We start from the raw sequence: 13653 nt of genomic DNA, 5'->3' as shown, positions 1-13653 counted from the left end.
AACCCAACCAAACAAGATCATTCATCAAGCACAGACCAAAAATGTACTGCCAAATTTATCAGATAAGGGTATAGAACAGAAACCAAAGCAAAACTTCATGCTACCTAAGGCTTTGGTTATGTATCTCACTGACCTGTAGGGACAGTTTCTTAAAATTTACCTAGCCAGTGACCTTAAAAGTAGATTCTAGTGACCTGGTCTTTCCCAAGTCATCCCTATTGATATTTTAAGAAGCCCAGAGGAAGTGTAAATTGTTTGGTGTTACCAACACTAATTCACACAGCCTTTTGCCTCCCTGGTGATGCTTTTGTGATTGGGAACCTCAGGCTCTCGTGGGATGCCTGCTGATATCTTTGGGGAAATAGAGGATCCCATCAGGTGAGAAAGCCTGCTAGGTGCTTCCCTCTCTTTACCGTTTCACGTACTACACTTTAGCTAGACAAGGTGGTGAAGTCTGCACAGACAGAGCATGCTGGAGACTGTCAGTATAGAACTTGGTCATTTATTTTCATTACTGAGAAGGGTAAAGTTCCCTATCTTACACTCTTCTCTGGTCCCTCAGGTATTTGTTGCTTGGTGGTCTATTGGGGTCACTTAACTTGTTTTCAGCTGCATGATTTGAATAGTTCCACGACACAAAATTAAACTAAACACTGTTAGTCTTCCATGCAGTTTGATGTGTTCTTTAGAACATATGGTCTGAACAAAATGCATGCAATGCTGATGAACTGTGAGCAAAGTGCGCTGTTCTGTAACCAAAGTAGGGGCAGGGTGGGTTTATACAACTACGTGGGGACAGGGGAAAATGCCATCTCAGGTGAAAGGACAGCAGTGAGGAAACCTGAGTGAGGGGACTGTCAGAGGATGGGAAGGGGAGTACTAAAACCATGCAGGAACTCTCTGCAAGGCTGAATTTCAAGGAAAAGCAGGAAGGGGTCTAACGGAAAGTTACCTTCTATGGTTTTACTTCACTTGTAACGCACTGTTTCCCATCCTTGTACTTATTTCTACCTGTCCTTTGGCTTTAAGCTTTGATTAAAAAGAACTTTCCTGTGGCTTGTTTAAAAACCTGTCTAGTGCCAAGGGCTTGGGTGGAACTCGCAAACAGGTGTGCAGTGCTGGAGGTGTGCGGGGAGCCAAGGGCTGGACGAAGGCGTGCTGCTGGTGTATGGAGGCAGCTGGGTTGCGCTGTTGCGGTCTGGGCAGCAACTGGGTGACAGCAGGCTAGTTGGGCATGAGACTACTTCCCTCCCTGTTTTTGTAGTGATGTCCTGTCTCTGTTTCTACTCTTCAGGCTACTCTGCTACCCTGCGCTGCCTAGGGACTTCCCCTTCACAGCCGGTGACTGCAGAGGTACTGCTGCCCGAGAGGAGTGTCCTTATCAGCCTCTTGGCCCAAATATTTGGTCACAAGGTTTCCCAGAATAGAACAGCTGAGACCCGAGCCGTGCCCAGCCCGGGCCAAACGGTGATGTGACATGTCCTCCCTCCCTAGGGAGCGGCCCAGGGCTGACAGGCAGCCTGTCAGCCGGAGCACCGGGCACCGGCGGGGCTGTACCCGCAGGCTCACAGCCTGGCCGGGAAGGCAGCGGCAGGTCCTGCCCTGGTTTCTGTGGAGGGTCTGGGTGCCGCCTCATGGGTAGCATCACCGGCAGAGGAGGCAAGAGCCAGGAGCCCATTTGCACGCGGAAGGCAGATGGCCCTGCCCAGGCCTACTGGCAGGCCCTGCTGACTGGGGATCGGGGGATTGTGGCCGAGATCCTCAGCGACCCTCAGAACAACCTGAGTCCCAATGCCGTGTTTGACACCAGTGACCTGGAAGAGTGGAAAAACTACCGCTTCAACCTCCGCCGGCTGAGTACGCAGGGGGGCAGAGGGCAGGCAGCGTGGCCCAGCCGAATGGGGGCTCGGAGCCTTTTGCTTACACTGCAGGGCATTACTGTTTCTGGGACTGTGTGTTACGGGTGCTGTTTGGGTTACAGAGGAGTCGGGACGGCAGTGAGAGCTCTGGGATGTGGTTGGGTTCCCCTGTGCCACTTGTGGGAGGGTGTGCGTGTGTCTGGGAGCGGGAGGTGCGTCTGGGGTACCCGGCCCTTCTAGCAGGGGTTGTGCAAATGCTTGGAAACTGCTTGGGTTCCCACAATGGGCAAAGGAGATTCAAGCTCCAGGTCGTGCTCCTTCTGCGACTGGCCCGGTAGCCTGGCTCTGCGTGCCTGTTCTGTCTGTGTGCAGCCTGTGCTGCGCTGCTGGTTTCCTCTGTGGGTTGTGCTGGGCAAGGAATTGTCACAGCCCTGCGTTAGGTCCTCAGGATGGTTCAGTTTGAACCTGGCCCTGGGAAACACGGTTGACTGCGTGCTGCTTCTGCGAGAAAGAGGTGAGAGGGATGTAGTGTTGAACATGTCATGCACACTGGGATGTGGTCCTCCAGCCCAGCCTGGATGGGCAGCAAGAAGCATGATTTAAGGAGCTCTTTTCCTGTAACAGCTGCAGGCTGTTTGCCAGCAGACTGCACCGGTTCAGCAATGGTTCCAGCTGGGTCAGCATCTTTGAGAGTTGGCAGGTTTCAGCCCCTTGCTCTCTCCTAGGCCCTAGATGTCCATCTCTGCTGAAGCTTGCTTGTCTGCACCATGCTCAGGGCTTGTCTGAGTCTCCTGTGTGCGTGGCAGCCTGCTCCAGCACCTCTTTGTTTTACTGCCTGGCTCCTTGTTTTTGTGGTGCTTCATGCATGGTGCCCTTCCCAGCCACCTTGCTGCTTTCAGCCCTGCCTGTGCCCCAGGCCCTTCATCTGCTGTACTCCTGTCAACGGAAACCCTGTGCTGCATGACTGAGCTGCAGGTGAAAAGCATGCTTTCTGGGAACAGCCTCTACCCCAAGGCTCCTGCTCCTTCGAGCTTCTTGTCAGCACGGCTGTGCAGTGTAAGAGTCACCCCCAGATCTTTGCCTTTGGCAGGCCAGTCCAAAGGCAGGGACCTTGCAGAGAAGGGAAGAGGCAGTCCCTTGAAGGGAAACTCGAGTCTCTCAAGGGGGGATGTACATCAGGTACCCCAGGGGAAAGGGCAGGTCTGGGCCCAGTGCTTTTGTGCACTGTGGCTGGATGCGGCTCCCTGACCTCTCTTTCCCTGCAGGACTGTGGTCTCTGAGCTATGAGCAGGAGCTCACCACGCCTCTGCACATCACAGCCAGCCGGGGCTACACAGACTGCCTGCGGCTCCTGCTGCTCAGGGGAGCTGCCGTCAACTTTGCACCAGGGGGTAAGACCGCCCTGCATGAGGCTTGTGCAGCACCCAGTACAGAGTGCGTGCGCCTGCTCCTCAGCTTTGGTGCTGACCCTGAGGCTGTCTCTGAGGATGGCTACAAGCCCCTGCACCTCTGCAAGAGCCCTGACTCCATCGAGTGAGTTCTGCCCGGGGGACACAGTAGGCCTCCCTCCCCCTTGAGCCTCATCCTATGTAGAAGGCATCCCTACTCATCCCTGCAGGTGGGCTGGTGATTGCAGCAAAGGCTGCTGAATGGGGTGGCCTTACTGCCTGTTCCTGGACCAGGATCACCTCTGAAGTCCAACAGATGACTGCAAGCTCTAGTCCTCAGCTGATGCAGCTGAACTTGGTGCTGGCTGTCTTGCTACCCACCAGCAATGCAGAGCTGATGGTTCATACTGTGAAGTTCAGGGCACGAGCTGTGCAAACAGGCCTCTGTGGGGTGTGGGAGCAGACTCTGGGTGTGACGACACATTATTAAAGATCTGTGGTGAGTTAGCTAGAATTAGGATGACAGTATCTCTGCTCACCAGTCATCCTGGCTTAAAACCACTGCTTCAGGGCATGAGGAGCAGAGATTTTTGGACTCTTGGGAAAAGTGAAAGCCATGGGATGGTACAGACATGTGGGGTGGGAGGAGTGGGAGGTAGGGTAGGAGCCGGAGAGGAGAGCCTGTCACTGAATCATCTTGGCCCACATAGGTGCATCCAGCAGCTGCTGCAGCATGGCGCCAGTGTGAACAGTCGGACTGAGGAGGAAGATGACACAGCACTGCATATAGCAGCACGACATGGCCTAACAGACCACGTCCAGCTGCTTCTGCGCTATGGCGCAGAGCTGGAGGCAAAGAATGAGGAGGGGCAGACGCCACTGAATGCTGCCTGTGCTCAGCCCCACCAACCCCAGGACATGGACCGTTACTACCAGGTCTGCCAGCTACTGGTGGAAAGTGGTGCTAGCATCAATGCTGCAGATAGGGACCGTCAGTACCCACTTCACCTGGCCTGCAAGAACGCCAATGCTCAAGTAGCAGAGTTACTGCTGGCCCGGGGTGCAAATGTCAACATCATGAACTACAGCGGCAACACAGCACTGCACAATATCCTGCAAGCAACTGCCTACAAGCTGGAGCACCACCCAGAGCTTGTGGTGCGAGCCCTGCTCAACTATGGTGCCATCCGCATCTGGCCTGGCTCCCTCCTCAAGGTGCGGGGCTCACAGCTGTGCTGGGAGCATGGTAGGAAGGGAAGGCTGTGAACATCAGGGCCCCAGCGAGAGCAGGGATGTTTCTGTCACAGCAGGGCTTGTTCTGTGCCAGCCTGCTTGCTGTCCTGCCTCTCTCTTCCCAGGGGCTGGGGGAGGGGGAATTGGTGTTACTGGTAAGGGATTCCCTGAAGTTTTCTCCTCGGGTATGTTCTCCTGTAGGCCTCTCCTGCTTCTGTCTGTTAAGCTGTGTGGACAGTACTTACCCAGTTTCCATAATCACTTGCCCTGGAAAGTGTTGGCCCTTTTCCTCTCAGGGGATGTGTTTCCTCTTTGGGGCATACCCTCCAGCTCACGCTCTCTCTGCAAGACACCAGCAAACAAAGGGTTAATTTCCTGTCTTAATTCCTGAGCAGTGCAATAATTACCCAGCCCGGAGATCAGCAGATTGCTCTCCCCTTTGGGAAAATACAGGAAAATCAACAATTAACACTAATTAATCTCCTATTAACGCCAGATAATGAGGATCACTCCTACAGCCGGAATAGACTCTGACAGCTACTGCTGGCCTGGGCCGTAGGGAGTGGGAGCCAAGAGCCGGGGGGATCTGCCTCTGTGCAGCTATGCGTGGGTGGGGTGTGCTCCAAAGGCCACACTGGTAGTGTAAGATACACAGCACCAGTGTGTCGTTTGCACCTACGTGGACATGGTACACACCAGAGGTGTATTGCACAAAATAGGTATGATGTCTTCCTGGGGCTCTGTTGTAGCAGCTAACAGGGGCACAGTATTTCTTAGGACACCCATTGCACACAGCACAGATGCGGGATGTCTCTGCAGCCGCATGCCAAACAGGCACAGTACATCCCTGAGACCCCTGTGTAGCCCTCAACAGAGGCATGGTATGCTTTAGTCTTGCTGCACACAAAACGGGTGTCAGTCCTTGCCCCAGAATGGCTCATGCTCTAACTAGAAAAATGTGGGGAAAGGAGCCTGGCATAAAGCAGAGTGTTGGTTGCGTATGAGCTACTTGCAGCAGTGAGGCAGATGAAGGAGATCTGCATCGCAGCCAAGTATATTAGTCCCTGCATCTGAGCAGTGGCTGTGGGGACCCAGTTGTGGTGAATGCAACCGTGCTGTGCGTGTTGGGTGTTGGCTCAGTCACCCTCTTCTGCAGGAGTGGTGCTCTGGCATTTCCCACCATGTAGTGGGTTTGATCGCCTGGGACAGCATGAGGGAAGGACATTAGTTCCCTAGATTTACCAAGGCTGGTTTTGAGCAGCTTTTTAGGAGGTGAAGGTGGGGCTTGCAGGACCTTGCCCAAAGGCAGTGTTCATCTGCTCTTTCCCTGGTGCAGGTGCTGCGGTACTGCCACGCCTGCCCGCGTGTCATCGAGGCGCTGATGAACAGCTATGATCACGTCCGCATCTCTGAGGACTGGGTGGAAGCGGTTCCTGCGGAGGTTGTACAGGTGAGGGAATGCATGCTGCCGGCTGGAGAACATGCAGCTGGGCTACCGCGGCAGGGTACCAGAGGAGGCTTGGGGCTGAGGGGGGGTTTGGGGCAGGACAGGGCTGCGAGGAGATTTGCAGGGCACAGGGGTGGTGCTGTTGGGGGATAGGGAGGATGCACCATAGTGACTAAGGTAAAGGGATGTCTGGTTCTACCTCTGCTCCCAGTGTGATATCTTCAGCTTTATCTGCCTCTGGTCCTCTCTTTTCTCTCTGTAGAAATACCCACGTTTCTACCAGTCACTTTTCTCCCTGGAGCAAAGACCTCGCTCCTTGCAGCACCTGGCTCGCTGCGCACTCAGGACCTTCCTGGAGGGCCGGTTGCTTCTGGTCCTGTCTCAGCTGCACCTGCCAAGTGCCTTGCACCGTTTCCTGCTGCTCAGCTTCGAGGACGTTCTCTACTAAGGGCTGCGGTTCCAGTCCTACTGTGCCTTTCTGTGCAGATGTTCCATCCCTGCCAGTGCAGCCTATGCCTTCTCAGCTAACCCCTTCCCCTCGCACACCTCCTGCCAGGCCATGTCAGCCTCTGTGCCAAACCTGTCACTGTGTCCTTGTCCCAGCCTTGTGCTCTGTCTCATGCACTTATTTTGGAGCATTCTGTTTACCCGTACTAATCAGGACAAACTCCAGACTCACTAAGAAAAGCAAGATATGGGCATTAGGGCATTTTGTGTGACAAAGAGCAAATACACTGCATTGATCGCAGTTTTAGTTGTACGGTATCAGTCTCCCTATCCCAAATCTACAAAGTCTAACCTGAACCAGGCAGCTCTGGGGCCCTGGGCATTTGTTGGGATCCTGTCTTTAGTCATGTTGTTTACAGTTTGTACCCAACGGTGTTTGGAATAAACCCTAGTCTTTCTCTATACCTACCAGAGTACAACTTCTGCCTTGCCTTGAAGACTGTCCTGACAGAGCTCATCCATGTGACATGCCATGCATAGTGGCACGTACAGTCTCTGACCTACACATCCATCTGCCTCTCAGAAGGGATAGGGAAATGCGTGGTGGGTGTGGGGCTGAGGCCTCCCAAACAAACACTTCCCATGCAGGTACAATGTCCAGGGTTGCCTGGCTTTGCAGCTTGGGACAGGACAGCAGTGCTTGTGCCAGCACTGAGGACTTCGGTGTGGGGTGAGGAAGCATGCCATGAGAACGCCGGTCCTCTGGGCACAGAGCAGCCAGCCCCTATGGCAGCCCAGCCAGCATCTACCAGAGCACAGTGCAGGTCCACGCACTGCTGCCAGGGCTGCACTGCACTCTAGACAAGGTAAAGGGTAACGTTTGTTCCTGCAATTTAAAGACACAGTTGTAAAGAAATCAAAGCACTAACCACCCTTTAAAGATTTGCAGTAAGCTAAGTCCATTCCTGTTCTGACTCAAGGAGTGCCTGAACTGCTGCTGGCTGGCAGAAGTTACACTAAGGCAGCACTGCAGGTTGCTCCTCTTGGTGCACTGGTGTTTCAAGGCCTCTGTTAACGTCAACATCAGCACCAGGACGCTGGAATGCACAGATCTGAAGGCTAAGCAGTTTGACAGACCCAACACTTCTGTCTTTTTCTGCCTCTGTTGGGATACAGGGTGTAGCTCTGCTCCTGTAATTATCACCACCTTACACAGCTAGACCATGCCGCTCTGAGGTAGCAAGCTTGAAATAACTATGTGAGGTTCAGCATGCCATTCCTAATGCACTCACACCAGTGATGCACCACAGCATGAATGCTAATAGGATACAACAGGAATATGTTTACATGTTACAGGCTTACAAAAGGTGTCAGGAAACCAGTTCTGGCAGCCTGTGTGTGTAGGTACTACTATTGCAATATAGAGATGGTATATCTCAAAAAGGTTTCACAGTGTGCTTTATGACATCCATGGGCAGAGAGGTGAGGTGTTGGCTTGATGTGACGTATTGAGCAAACAGGGATGAAGGGAGCAGGGGAGTCAAAGCTTTTAAAATACCTGGATAATGGCCTGCACTCTTACCACATATGAGTAGCGCGTTTCCCCTGAACCAGTGCAGGAACCCAGCCTGAAGTCACCACCTTCCTGCTAGCTGAGCTCTCATGTCTGTTCAGGGTGATCTGTTTATGGGATCAGGTCCTGTAGTCTTATTCCCCAATTCTAATCACCATGTTAGAGTGTTCACTTTTAGCCAGATCATGTCTGTGACTGGAGGAGGAGCAGAAAAAGGAGGGTCTGTCCCTTTTGGTGGCAGTGCAGTCCAGGATTGCCTTAGCCTGAATGGGTATCTTTGGTATGAAGGCAGTCTGCAGAGCAGCACATGTGGAGCTGGTTTATCAGTCCTCTTTCTTTCCAGCACTGTCCATATACCTGCAATAATGTATGTTCAGTAATGTGTACTCAGCTACTAAGGTAATATCACCCGAAGAACAGGGAAGGATTGAATTTAATGCTTTGCTTTATTTTGGAATTGTTTCTTGCAGCTGTTAGACTTAAAGCCACGCCTCAGGTCTTGCTGATTACTTTTGCTAGTTCTGAAGTCTGCTCTGCATCATTTGGGTGATGAGGGCAGCTTGGCTTGAAAGAGGTAAACCTGCAGTGTTTTTTTTCTGCAAACGCAGGAGCGCGCAGTGCCGCTGCACACACGGGCAGGCCAACTCCTGGCACTGCCAATTCCTCTTTGGACAAAAGTGTCCTGGTGTAGACAGGCACCTGTTGCAATGAAGGACCCGTGCTGGGACTGCAGGTGAATTTCCAGGGTTCCTTTCAGAGCTACCTGGTTTCCAGGCAGGGGATCCCAGCGTAAGTGGGAGGGCGGAGGTCGGGCAGGTGGCTGAGAGGGGCAAGCCATCCCTGGGCACAAATCTTCATCTGTGTTCCCACTGAAATTAAAAGGGCATGATTTCATTGTGTGTAAGGAAACCACTGAGTAACCATTTTCAAGGAATGTGAGGCTAGTACGAAAAGGGGAGTATCTTTTACAGATTGACTGATTTAACTGGGGGAAAAAACCAAACCAAACCAAACCAAACAAAACCCACCAGAAAAGCTTTTGGCCACTCAAGCCTTTTTTCAGAACTGAAACAATCAGAAAAGTTCAAGCTAAGTGCAGGCTGAGAACAAATGCTCTGAGTTTAACTCAGTTATGCTAATTGATTAGCAACTGATTTTTAAAAACATTTACAAGAACAGAACAGAATTAAAAAGGTTTGATGTTCCAGAGCACATTTTGGCAATATAACAAGCTGTGCTACTTTTTCTCAGATTTCTAAAGGGGAAATTTCTAATGCAGCATTGAATGTACTTTCTGGGACAGGAGTTATGCCGGGGAAATTTAGCTGTCCTGAGTGTGAGGGCTATGGTCTCAACCGAGGACAGCAAGCATGTGACATTATTAGCACAGGGGCATGTGGTTCTGATGTGTTTTTACCAACTGCCACAGGCACAGGCAGCTGCTGATTCCTACTGTGTCCCAGGTTCACTGGGAATGTCTCTTGGGCACATGCTGTTGTTCCTGCTTCAGCATCCACCTGGGTTTTTTGGCAGAGCAGTCAGCAAGAGACACCCTCATGACTAGCTGAAGTAATGCAAGTTCACTGCCATGTTCTTAGTGCAGCTGCCCAAGTGATGCGCTCAGGGAAAAAAAAAATTCATCCCATATCTAGACAGAAGTTTCCATCCTATCTGCAACCACCAGGTCTTACTCTGACCCTCTCTGTGCAGTCAAAGCATTGCCTATTCCTAGTATCCTCTTCCTTTAACTGAAAGATCAACTGCATCAGTATCTCCCTGTAGGCTTCCCAGCCTCAAATATCTGCCCAACCCTTACTTGATCTTTCCTGTTCCTCAGTAAAAAGCATGACATGCCATAATGGGTGGACTAGTAAATCACAGTAGTACTTATAGAAGGGTACAAGAACAAAACAAGTATAGAAAAGCCCTTCCCTTGGATGTCCATCCCCACCCCCAAGTTCTGTAAACTGCATTTCAGGTACTTTTGAGTCAAAAGTGCATCTTTGTATTTAGCAGTTGTAGAGAGATTTTCCATAAATTTGACCAGTCACTTTTTGGACCCATGTATGTTTGAGCATTCTGGTATCCTTGTGGCAAGGATAACTTAATTGCACATTGTGTTGATCACCTGCTTTTATTTGTCTTTATGCTGCCACCTTCTTGGTTCATTTGATGCCCTTTAACTCTTGTATTCTAAGAATATGTGGGTAACCATAGTCTGTTCCTCTCCATTATTCAGAACTATATAGATCCCTGTCATTTCTCTCCTTACTCAGGCTGGAATTCTATTCAACTGTGTCATTCCCTCCATGGAAGCTGTCACCCAACCCTTAACCACCAGCACAGGCTTTCCCTGTCCCTTTACTGATCCTAGTGCACCACTTTGAGATGAAGGGAGTACAACTGTGCACAACATTCAAAATATGGTTGTGCTATGATTATGTAAGAGTTATTCTTAGCCATGTGGATGTGAGATCTACACTAATGCCTCAGGAACCTTAGATTCATATTTGACATTACTTGATTATTTACGCAGTCCAGGAGGAGGATGGCCTTGGCAGCAATGCCCTCCCATTCAGCGTGTTTTGTGTTCAGATGGCATATGTTGCAACCTCTAAACTTTTTTCAGACTCATTACTATCCAGGATGCTGTACCTATTTTAAAATGAAGCCCAAATTCTTCTTTCCTATATGTTGCACCTTATAGTTAGATGTAACAAACCAGGTTTTTCATGAATCTGGTGTTTCAAGCAATCCAGATTAGGTTGTCTTGCGCAAGTGCCACCTGTTACTTTTACCACCCCAACAATTCATTTTTATCCACCCCAATAATTTTACCAGCAATTGTTTTATTTTCTCCTTGATTGCTAATAACATATAGCATTGATATGTGAATAGAATACAACTAGAAATACATCTGTCAAATGGCTATATAGAATAAGTCTTCTCAGTTACCCCATTCTTTCAAATCTGTTAATACTGATCACACTGACTGTAGCATACAGCTAATTTTTCTTATTAGAATGTCATGCAGAACTAAGTCAAATGACTTACAGGAGTCTAAGCATGCCATATCTATCTAGTTAGCTCTATAAAACTTGTAGGCTTACAAAAAAATTACATAAAATTATTTGAAAGTCCCTCTTTCAAATGACATTAATTTGAATGACATTAATTTGGGTTCTAGCTTTTACTAATTTACTCAGGACATGCTTGTCGGTGATTGCTTGGGATGTATGTGGAACTAACTGCTTGGTGGTTTCTTGGATATCCATGTAAGCACATTTAAATACTGGCAAGACTTTGGAATTCCCCCCCCCCCCCCCCCCCCCCCCCAGTTATCTTAAGTTCCCCAATGTGCCATGATTGTTATAAAGAAAAAAATCAATGGTTCAGTGAACTCATTAGCCAAATAAATACTCTTGGATGTAATTTATCATCCTGCAGATTATAAAATTTGTTACTTCAACAGTTTCTCTCTAGCATCTTCCTTAATTACTGATGGAATAGAAAGTATTTCATTACCACCATAAAATCCAAATATTATCAATTGTTGTTTCAAATACAGAGCAGAAATATTTATTGAGTTCTTGGTTTTCATTATGTAGAACATACGTTTACACACAGAAACCTGGAGCAGGTGCCCAGTGACTGCAATTCTTTGGATTCTCTGCTGCTGGGGCATCCTGCTCTGGGGTCGACATTTAAAAAAAATTGAGAAATTGGAGAGGGTTCAGAGAAGAGCCATAAGTGAGTTATGGATTGCCAGAGATTCCTGCCAGTGGGAACTTCGGAGGGGCGGCAGCTGGACACACCGTGGTTGATCCTGGGAGCCCCATGTGCAGTTGTAGTTACCAGTTCTTCGGTTCCAGATTTACAGGGCAGGAAGGGTTGATAGCGTTCTTCTGCGAAGCACTGTGGGCACAACTCACCCTCCATCGCCGTGCTGACATCTATTGCTGGTCCTCAACTGTGCCTTACCAAGCTTTCCGAGGGGCAGACTGCAGAGTTTATTCAGCATTGCCAGTTCTTCTGAGTGGCACTTAGAGGTAAAACTAGATCCAGTGGCTGGAAATTGAAGCTGGGCAAACACGTATTAGAAATGAGACACATTTTTAATAGCAAGGGCAATTAATCTACTAGTTAATTGCATCTTAGAATAGCTTATCATGGTGCATGTAGATTTCTCATCTCTGGCTTTTTTAAAAATCACCAGAAGAGCTGCCCTAGCCCAGACCAGAATTAATCCTGCATGGTGCTCAGGCCAAGTCCCAAAGAGATCATACTGCTTAATTACAGATCTATGATCCATAGTCTTGTCCCTCTTCCACACTGGTCTACCACTAGTCTCTGTCACCACTGGGACTGTGTTTGGCCCCAGGTAATGAAACAGTTTCATGTTTCCCGTAACAGCACTGCTCACTTCATTGATACTTCATTGATGTCTCTGACTTCCTCTTAGTTCCCTTCATTTTGTAACTGCTGGTTTGTACTGGCTCTATCAGCTTCCTTGCTCTGAATTGGCTGCCTGTGCTGGTTTCTGAAAAAGACATTCTGAAATAAATGGTGATGCTACTTTATAATTTTATTTAAATATTTGCTCTTACTCAATTTCCCTTACGAACTTTAGCTTGGAGACTTCAGCCATTTGGAAGCACTGAGCATGTTTCACCCTGTGGGACTGGGCAGTGTTTGTGGATGGCCAAAGGACCTCGGGGCTGGATGTGACACACAAAGGCAAACTCCCTCCTCTCACCAGTCTGCCAGCACATGAGGACCTCATGGGGCTGCCCCATGGCACTTGCAGTGATCCCGCCTGAGGAGGCACTCCAAGGATTTCTGACTGATGGCACTAGGAGCCTCCGTGTTTGCCCCAAGCTGCAACCCCACGCAGCAACACAGTTCTTCTCTGAGCAGCCCCATGCAGAGCTCTGCTGGACTCACTCCAGTAGCTGGTTTGGCCCTACAGCAGCTTTCCCGGTGCTGAGTGCTTCTGGTACTTCACCGTTAGGAGCATGACTCCAAATGCTTCCCGCACTTCCGTTTCCATCCAGATGCTCTGCAGCAGATGCTGATGCTCCTGAGGTACCATGCTCTGCAGGTGAAACCTAGGGGAGCACACCCCTTTTGTACAAATGCGCTCTCTGGGGCCTGTCGACCCCTGCTCCATTCCTCCAGCTCATCACCAGATGCCAGCAATGCTGCTCACATCTGTGCCATCCAACCCACCTTCATGCTCCTAGCTGCAAGGCTGTCCCTTGGGCTTCTGGGCCACATGGGCTTGGGCCAAAGGCAAGCACATGTTTGATAGTAGAATCATAGAATCCTTGAATGGTTTGGGTTGGAAGGCACCTTAAGGATCACCTAGTTCCAATCCCCCTGCCATGGGCAGGGACACCTTCTATTAGACCAGGTTGCTCAAAGCCCCATCCAGCCTGGCCTTGAACACTTCCAGGGATGGGGCATCCACAGCTTCTCTGGGCAACCTGTTCCAGTGTCTCACCACCCTCACAGTGAAGAACTTCTTCCTTACATCTACTCTAAATCTACCCTCTTTCAGTTTAAAGCCATTAACCCTTGTCCTATCACTACATGCCTTTGTAAAAAGTCCCTCCTCAGCTTTTCTGTAGGCCCCCTTTAGATACTGGAAGGCTGCTATAAGGTTACCCCAGAGCTTTCTCTTCTCCAGGCTGAACAACCCCAACT

The 13653-nt window shown here is 49.7% G+C and overlaps 1 protein-coding gene across 2 annotated transcripts in view; it reads left to right on the top strand.

Annotated features, from left to right (window-relative positions):
• The window catches only part of ASB10 (ankyrin repeat and SOCS box containing 10), a 30161-nt gene extending 17626 nt beyond the window's left edge, over window positions 1-12535 (top strand). For both annotated transcript variants that reach the window (XM_030007754.2, XM_030007752.2), the window contains 4 exons: window positions 3125-3392; window positions 3958-4462; window positions 5817-5930; window positions 6190-12535. In XM_030007754.2, the coding sequence (XP_029863614.1) occupies window positions 3125-3392; window positions 3958-4462; window positions 5817-5930; window positions 6190-6375 (1073 nt within the window). In that variant the 3' untranslated portion in view covers window positions 6376-12535. The remainder of the gene's footprint in view (window positions 1-3124; window positions 3393-3957; window positions 4463-5816; window positions 5931-6189) is intronic.
• Window positions 12536-13653: the final 1118 nt, after the last annotated feature.

This window comes from Aquila chrysaetos, chromosome 3 (genome assembly GCF_900496995.4).
Source record: "Aquila chrysaetos chrysaetos chromosome 3, bAquChr1.4, whole genome shotgun sequence".
NCBI classification, from domain to species: domain Eukaryota; kingdom Metazoa; phylum Chordata; class Aves; order Accipitriformes; family Accipitridae; genus Aquila; species Aquila chrysaetos.
The sequence above is the reverse complement of the archived record's forward strand: the minus strand, read 5'-3'. Positions and strand labels throughout refer to the sequence as shown.